This window comes from Miscanthus floridulus, chromosome 15 (genome assembly GCF_019320115.1).
Source record: "Miscanthus floridulus cultivar M001 chromosome 15, ASM1932011v1, whole genome shotgun sequence".
Classification (NCBI taxonomy): domain Eukaryota; kingdom Viridiplantae; phylum Streptophyta; class Magnoliopsida; order Poales; family Poaceae; genus Miscanthus; species Miscanthus floridulus.
Window position 1 is genome coordinate 6,102,116 of NC_089594.1, and position 9,143 is coordinate 6,111,258.

General features: G+C 44.5%; 1 protein-coding gene across 4 annotated transcripts; it reads left to right on the top strand.

Moving 5' to 3' along the window:
* The first annotated feature begins 2,309 nt into the window (after positions 1–2,309).
* On the top strand, positions 2,310–8,317 carry LOC136508951 (uncharacterized). 4 transcript variants are annotated; one of them, XR_010772155.1, is made up of 4 exons: positions 2,310–2,564; positions 2,690–3,035; positions 6,277–7,677; positions 8,227–8,317. XR_010772155.1 is itself a non-coding variant. In XM_066503731.1 (2 exons), exons 1-2 carry the CDS (start codon positions 2,945–2,947, stop codon positions 7,206–7,208), a joined length of 1,023 nt encoding a protein of 340 aa, XP_066359828.1. In that variant the 5' UTR covers positions 2,310–2,944; the 3' UTR covers positions 7,209–7,714. The 4 variants fall into 4 exon arrangements, 1 of the variants encoding a protein (XP_066359828.1); XR_010772156.1 differs by having other exon boundaries at positions 2,798–3,035; XR_010772154.1 differs by having other exon boundaries at positions 2,310–3,035.
* The last annotated feature ends 826 nt before the right edge of the window (positions 8,318–9,143 follow it).

The following is a 9,143-nucleotide window of genomic DNA, read 5'->3' on the forward strand; positions in this document are numbered from 1 at the left end:
TATTTAACCTAGTTTAAAATGCATAAAAATTAATTAAATGCTCAAATTTAATTACTAAATTATAATAAATTTTTAGGGTGTTATAGAGATGAATCTGTTCAATGCTTCTAGCCTTCCCCTGAGCTTTTGTACCTGTTTCTTGCTTACTGGCGGTTTCATGTTTACTATCGCTACTATCTTTTCACGGTTTGCTTCGATGCCCCCTCGCCGATACTAGGCAACCAATCAGTTTGCCTTCTTAATGCTGAATATGCATTTATCTAGGTTTAACCTAAGGCCAGCCTTACGTAGGTTTTCGAATGTTTCTTGAAGGTCCCGAATGTGGGCCTCCTTCTTATCGCTTTTGACCATGATGTCGTCGACATACATGACGAGATTTTTGCATTTTTGCTTATCGAAGACCCCATCTGACATCCTTAAAAAGGTAGGGCCTATGTTTTGTAGTCCCTCAGGCGTTCGCCGATAACAATAAGTTCCTCCTGGGGTGATGAAACTCATTTTCTCTTCATCATCCGGGTTCATCCAGATTTGGTGATACCCGGAAAAACAGTCCAATAGACTCATCACTTCGCAACCAACGGCGATATCGACTAGCTTGTCAATCCTTGGAAGCGGATATGGATCTTTTGGACAACACTTGTTTAGGTCGGTGAAATCAACACACATTCGCCATTTCTCGTTTTTCTTTCTGACCATTTCGATGTTGGCCAACCATTTCAGGTACTGAACAGGCCTGATGACACCGGCGTTGAGTAACCTCTGCAATTCTGCTTTCGCTGCTTCTGCTCTCTCTGCGAACATCTTCCTCAGCTTTTGCTTCCTGGGTTTCCCCCCGCTGCTACATTCAAGTTGTGTTGCGTGAGATCACGGGTGACCCCATGCAGGTCTTTTGCCGAACAGGTGAATAAATCTTGATTCTAGCTTGCTTAGTGATCTTGCCATCTTAATCTTCTTCGACCTCATCGCCATTTTGGTCGATCTCGACTTCTTTGACGTCGCCCTCCAGCATTTGCTCTCACCCTCCTGGCATTGCGATATCATTGATATGCGGCTGCGGCGTCGGTGGTTTCGTAGTGCGGCTGCTTTCGCTGCTGCCGCAACGGTTGTAGTCACGGATGTTCTCGTTTTATCCGTCTTCTACTTCTTTGGTGCCATGATAAGCTCGAGCAACAACCACGGTGGGAGCCAATGTTTTGTTCTCCCCTTATATTCCCTCAACAGGGGCTATTTATACATGTCCATGGGCTTTCCATTGGACGTAAATGCCCACTAAACTACTACAAATTCGCAGAATATTTCCTGCAACCTTGGCGTTCATTCACCATCTAGAGCCCCCGCTTGCCTCAGATAGCACCGACCGGGCAAGACCCGACCGGCTCTGCCTCATGTCACCTATTCAATCGACCGGACGGGACCCGGTGGGCAGAAACTGTTGGGCACGCGAAGGTAGCCGGCTCCTTCTTTGGCGAAACCTGTGGAAACGATCAACCAAACTGTTAATGGCTACTCGCCTAAGTGAATAGCCATGATCGACTGCGCGCCCTCCTTTGGCGAAACCTGCAGAAACGATCGACCAAACTGTTAATGGCTATTCACCTAAGCGAATAGCCATGACCGACTGTGCGCCCTCCTTTAGCGAAACCTGCAAAAATGATTAACCAAACTTACCAACAGCTATCCGCCTAAGCGAATAACCAGATTTGCCAGCGAGCCAGTCGCTAGAGCGAAAAGGAAAAGAACTAGACACGGCTCGGCCCTGGTCGTAGAGTCCACCTTTCCGCTATAGCGAAAAGGGGTGCCTGAGGACGGGACGGCAAGTGTCGCCCTCACTTTGCTGTGGCGAGAAGGGGACTCGACACATCCTTCTTATCACACACGGCCAGCCCGCTCGCATTTCGTTATAGCGAAATGCTGAGCGCGCCGGAGCCCAATTCCCGTTATTCTGTTTCCGCGAGAAACCAGGACAGCAATTGAGCCTCTCAGAGTGCCCATAGGCGGGGCACGCCCCCAACACTCCGTCCAAAAAATATCTGTCATTTTAGCTTTTTGAGAAACCACTTTGACAAAATATATATTAAAAAATACTAATATTTACGATACATAATTGGTATCATTAGAAAGATCTTTGAATCTAATCTTTTAATAATTTTTTTTGAAAATATAAATATTATATGTATTTTTTATAAATTGAGTCAAATTTGTGATACGAAAACCAATAGCCATAGATAATTTGTGAAAGACGGAGTAATTTGATTTTTTTTTTATAATGGCGCATAGGTGCGTGCCCCTGAACCATGGAGCCACCTGAACATTCTGGCAGCATGTCGGCCTCGTTCTTCTTCTCCCTCCTCAATCCCCCGCCACGTTGCTGCTGGCCGCGCTAGGGTTTTACCGCCAATCTCTCACTCGCATCCGGGCGACCCCGCCTGATCGGGATGGTGGAGGAGGCGGGCGACAGGACGCAGTCGCAAATGCGGCTCAACCACGCGGCGGCGGAAGGCGACGCCGGCCTCCCGCCGCCGTCCTTCCTCGGCGGGGCGTCACGGCTCCACGCCGTCGACCAGGTCCGTCCGTTCCCGCGTCTCCTCCTGGGCCGCTTCCTACTGGGCCGCTTCCTACTTTCTCCGGAATCTCATCTCGCAAGGCACCGCCCTTGGCCGATCGCCGCACGTTTCCGCGCCGGTTTCAGTTTCGGATTCTCGGCGTCGTCTTCCTCGTGCCTCACGCGCTCGCCGCGCAGGCAGCACCTCGCTTGCCTTTTCTGCACTCAGCTGGCGTCGATATACTCCCCCTCCAGGATAGGCACGGGCAGTCCCGCGAGGTTGTTCTGTGAGCGGCGGATTCCGGTTGCTCGCCATTGGGGTGGCTCCGTCTGGTGCCGTCCGGTGCTCCGGTGAGCCGTTCGTGGAGTTGGGGCGGGGTGATCCTCCTCTTCCTCCTCACGATGGCGGCCTGGAATCGGTCGAGGGACGTGAATAGCGACCCTGAGCACTCCGTCGGCACATCGCGTCCTCCTCTGCCTCGGCCTGATAACGGTACGGACGGATTCTTCCCCCTCTCTCTGAACCCGATGTTCCGATTTGGGTGGTATCATCCGTAGTCTGTTGGGTTGCGATCGGATTTGAACTTACTCGATGTCTAGATCTACTCCTTACTCTTTGTTTATCAGATGATTTGGATACTGATTCAAGCTTAGGATCAGAGTTATTACTGGTTAAACATGCCTGTTGCTGTATGCTTCCTCATGTATATGAACTGTTCTTTCCACTACGCCATGAGATGCCAGAAATTTTATCTCTGCATGATTATCACATCTATTGGGGACATCCTTTTCTTTTTGGGGGGAATAGGAATTTGGAGGGCACTGCAATTGCGAGATAGCAGTGTTGTACTTGTACAGGTGGGGATTCAAAACATCTTTTCAGACACAGTCCAGTCTGCAACTCTACACAGTGCGTAGTATTTTGAAGATGCATGGAAGTGCTAGTATCCGTTATGTACTGCGTTCGATTTCAAATACTGAAATGCCCGTTGCGCGCCATGGATTCAATGGCTGGGATCTTCCGGATCCATGGCTCACTTTGCGCCTTTCGCGCCATCTTTGATTTGTATACTTTGTCGTTTTGCGCACTATGTTGTAACGCCTAGTTGCTTATTCTGTCCTGGGTAATAAGTAACTGATGTCCGTTGACATATCGTAACAATTGCCAATGGAATTACTGATTACCATTGGTCCCACACATGGTGTCTGTACCTTTTTTTTTCTTTCCAAGCAACAATATGGCCTCAAAGTTATGATATGCTGTAAGACACATTTTCACTTTTTTTCTTACTATTTATATTACCATTAAATGAATGACCTGTGTAGGAGATAGATACTTACCTTTAGAAGCAATGTTGCCATTTTTAGGTCAAACTCAGAATTATGAATGTTTCCCCTTACTAGATGAGTGCCCGTACATTGCAACGGGTGCAACATAAATTGAATGAGATGTTTGTTAGCCAAGTCAAAATCAAGAATATATCAATTCAATTTTTCACATGTATTATACCATGATAATGTCTAGAAACACATTCATTATCGTAATGAATCTGAAATAAAAGCTAGGCTTGGAGCTTGTTGTCTGAAAGTTACAACAAACATCAGTTGCTTCAAAGGCTGAAAATTTATTGCCAGGCATCGAATTGAATTTATCCATGCTCTGCCTTGCCAAAACATGTATACTCGGACTTACAATATCCTAGCCAGCATGAGACATGGCAATAATTCATTTTATGGGAAAAAAAGTATTTGTTGTCAACACGCAACGCGAAGGACAACGAACGAGATTTGGATCACGATCATGATCATTGCGTGGTGATATTCCAATAAATTCCTTTCACTTCCCATAATTCTCTTTCCGTTTTATTCTATTTTATTTACTTGCCTTCCAGTGTCTCCATGCGGTGATTATTTGCCTACCGGTGATTCTGTGAGTTTTATTCCATTTTATTTACTTGCCTTCCAGTATCTCCATGTAGTGATTATTTGCCTGTCGGATATGGTTCGCATGAGTGTTTTGGTTCTGCCGGGTAGATGTTGACAATCCGTATGTTTTAGTTGTAGATAGATATAGATAGAAGAGAAGAGAAAAAAGTATTTGTTGTCAACACGCAACGCGAAGGATGACAAACGAGATTTGGATCACGATCATGATCATTGTGTGGTGATATTCCAATAAATTCCTTTCTCTTCCCATAATTCTCTTTTCGTTTTATTCCATTTTATTTACTTGCCTTCCAGTGTCTCTATGCGGTGATTATTTGCCTACGGGATGTGGATCGCACGAGTGTTTTGGTCCTGCCGGGTAGATGTTGACAATCCGTATGTTTTAGTTGTAGATTTAGCATGCTACGTGTGTTACTGTCTGATGTTTCTTTCACACCCTTGATCTCCATTCTTATGAATAAGAGCAAGTGGAAGACCATCCGTATGATTGATGAGTTTATATCCTAATCTCGAGTGTTGTAAGAGGGTATAAGCACCATGTAGCTATAGGCTCAGAACGTCAGAAGATAGTAATCCTAGGATGTTGGGTTGGGCTGTATGGTTAAGCTAAGTTTTACAACAACAACAACAACAACAAAGCCTTTAAGTCCCAAACAAGTTGGGGTAGGCTAGAGTTGAAACCCATCAGAAGCGATCAAGGTTCAGGCACGTGAATAGCTGTCTTCCAAGCACTCCTATCTAAGGCTAAGTCTTTGGGTATATTCCATCCTTTCAAGTCTCCTTTTATTGCCTCTACCCAAGTAAAAAACTAACATGCTCGGTGGGAAATGGTTTTACCCTTTCTGGAAATGGTTTTGGTTTTAAGGTTAGGGTTTCCCTTATCATTCTCGATTTGTGCAAATTTTAGGAAACTTACTTTTGTGTTGGAACCAAAATAAAGTTACAGCACATCATCATAGCACCAGAGCATCGACATAGTGGGAAATTGCTCTTCTAACAGAACAAGAACATGAAAGATAGAACCTCGGCTTGTTTCTTGCAATCATACTTTTTTTTTCTTTTCTTGATCTTCTTCCTTTTAACTGCATTTCGATTTTCCACTTTCAGTGTTGGAAACTTCTCATTGCCATTAATTTCTTACATCATGTCTGCCTGGGGGGGTTTCATTAACTATTTCAGTAATATGTGTAGTTGTCCACTTTTGTTTCTAAAATATTGGAAGAGTTTGTTGTAGTTGTTTATTTATCATTTTTTAGAACAAAATGATCAGCACCTTTTCCCTACTGAAACAAGCATTACTGGTGCAGAGGTCAGCATATCTTGGAAACAACAATCCCTTCTGGTAATTAGAGAGCGGCACATGGCCAACATGTAAAGCTAGCACCGCCAATGAAATTATAATGACAGGACATCACCTTTTGTTTTCTCAGATAACGTAACAAGTACAAGAGCTGGTTTGATGACTTATGTGTCTAGACAACACCTTGAGTGACCACATAATAGCTATCTTTCTTTATTATGGATCAATTCAAATATTCTCTGCAGTTGAAAACATGGATGATTGTAACAATTTTTATCTCTGGGCTATTTGGTTTACTGAACTAATTTAAAATTTCAGTCTGGTGTCTTCCAAATTTGCATGTTGGAATATTAATTAATCTAGCTATAAGACAATTCTATTTATGTTCTTCCAGATTGCTGAATGCCGTACATCAGGGAATCTTTTGTCTTTCTGCATTGCCGTGGTGCTACCATGAATTCTGATAGCCATTTTTTCATATGCGCAGGGGACAAGGTCCGCCCAGTCCCATTATGGGAAAGAGAATTCTGCCGCAACGCTTACGGCATTCCTTGGGAGACCTTCTGCGAAAACAAGCGATTTATTGAAATATTATTCAAAAACGTCATGGACTGGGATGATTCAGGAGCGCTCAAGAATTTCGAGGACGCAAAGGAAAGGTTCAGGGCAAAATATTTTGGCGAACCTTATGAGGATCCTGTGCTAGACCCTGATATATACATCGATGAGGTCGATAACCACTGCAAAGTTGACCCGGAGTTGGTTGTTGGCCTCGATAGGATAGCTGGCCTGGATTTGGTAGCCGACCTGGGTTGGGGAGGCATGGACAACCTGACACCCATGAGTTGGGGAGCACCGATAGGCAATCTGATACCCACGGGATGGGGACAGCCGGTTCCTAATCTGAAACCCACTGGATGGGGGGAACCAGCTAATCCGACACCTGACCCTGCTTGGGGAGGCCAGGGAATTCAAATACCAGATCCAGTCCGCGGAGCCCAGCCTTCCTGCACACCAAACAACAGTAACAATAACTTGCATGAAGGTAGACCATCCAACAACTGGCAGCAGCAGGGGGTGGATCCAGGCCACCCGTCATCTGGGACTGCAAGGATGCTGCCCGGCGGTGGCAGGATATGGATCAGTGGCGTCAGTGGTGGAGCTGGCAGGAATTGGAACAGTGGAGGTGGCGGCGGTGGCAGCAGCAGCAATTGGAATGGCTGCGGCCGCGGCAATCAGAAGAATGAGGCCGAGGGGCAAAACCAGCAGCGGAACCGTGGCAGCATGCAGAGGAACCAGAACTTGTGGCAGCACCAGATGAGGAGCGTCGGCCGGCAGCAGCAGGGTCAGAGGGGAAGGAAGATGGAGTGGCGTCCTGTGCAGCGCAACAAGGCCCCCAAAGATGATCCTGCCGCTTGATCTCTCGCCAGGCAAGATCGCAGGTGGTTTGTTTGTGAAGCCAGTGTTGGGCTGGGCTGTTGCTGGCACAGGTGGTGCCTGTATTGTAGGAACTGTGTGCTGCTGCCGCCGCCGCTGCTCTTCCAGAGCTGCTACAGCCTTTGTTTACTTCTGTTGTACTGATGATGTTGTAATGTTAATGGAAGCATGACAGTTCGGTGCAAAGTTAATCTTTCTCCGCCTGGTTATATTGCACTGTCTATGCATATACTTGTACTACTCGTTTATTACTAGCTCTGCTCATCTTTTCAGTGCAGACTGCAGACAGAGCAGGACGCGGTGGTCTACGGTCCGGATGATCCGGCCGCTCCGCTCCGATCCGGCCCGGCCACAAATATTGACGCCGGCCAAGTCTCCGGCCGCCACGACATCCTTCAGGAGAGAGAGAGGAAAGGAAACATCCATCAGGATTCAGGAGAGACAGAGGAAGGTACACTGAACTGTGCTTGTGCAGGCACGTGAACACAGGGACGGAGCGATTTGACCGGTGCCGTTTTGCTATACCAATGATAACCACATATGATAAAATATGTGCGCGTGTGTGTATATATATATATATATATATATATATATATATATATATATATATATATATATATATATATATATATATATATATATAATCCTCTCTGTTTTAAATTATAAGTCGCTTTGATTTTTTTGGTACATAATAATATGTCTAGATACATAATAAATAATAAAATGGATGAATCAAAAAAGTCAAAGCGATTTATAATTTAGAACGGAGAGAATATTAAGTTAGTAAGAGTATAAATAATAACCAAATTAATATTTATTTTGCGATACGAAGGAAAGACTAACACAAAGAAAATATAATAAATAAATATATCACTAATTAGTAATTTTTATTAGCTAATTAAAGGGTTACATAGTGGGGTACTAGGGAGGTTTCGGTGATTCACTTATTCATCATTTGTTAGGTTATTATTATGTCTCTGATCTCTTGTTGGAATTTTAGGTCCCATACTACCTTGCGGAAATGACTTAGAAGATAGCACATGAGGATCGGGTCCCAATTCTTCAAGAATCACAGGACCATTTGAAGGTTAGTGATTTACCACGTCACATTGTTTTTCTAGAAGCAGTTTTCTGTAAGAGATGTCCCACATGGTAGTTCTCTGTCATCATGTCACCTGTTTCTCATGTATTAATAACTAGGAGAATACCCCGCGCGTTGCTGCGGGGATTCCAGATAATTTAGACTATTTATATTTATATATAGTTATATGAATGAAACTATCTTAAATTAATTTTCGGGAATGGTTTGACACATCTATGTGGACAAGTAAATGCATGTTAGTGGATGAAGAGATAACTATCATAATTACATGTGCTAGTTGGTTATAATTGTAAACTCTAGTGGATTGTTGATGTTGATAGCTTGCATGTTGAGAGAAATCTCGAGTGGGGCTTAGCTTTATAAGAGTATAGGATAGGATTAGGAACAGATCCTTTTGCGCTCTACAGGAGTTCATCACTCCATCTGAAGTGCTGGAGCTTATTCCAGAGGATGAGCTAGAATTATCTAGACAGAAGCAACCTGATACTATGGCTAACAGAAGAGCACAGAAGGTGAGACTCAACAACAACAACAACAAAGCCTTTAAGTCCCAAACAAGTTGGGGTAGGCTAGAGTTGAAACTCAGCAGAAGCAATCAAGGTTCAGGCACGCGAATGACTGTCTTCCAAGCACTCCTATCTAAGACTAAGTCTTTGGGTATATTCCGTCCTTTCAAGTCTCCTTTTATTGTCTCTACTCAAGTCAACTTTGGTCTTCCTCTGCCTCTCTTCACGTTACTATCCTGGCTTAGGATTCCACTACGCACCGGTGCCTCTGAAGGTCTCCGTTGGACATCTCAACCGGTGTTAGACAAG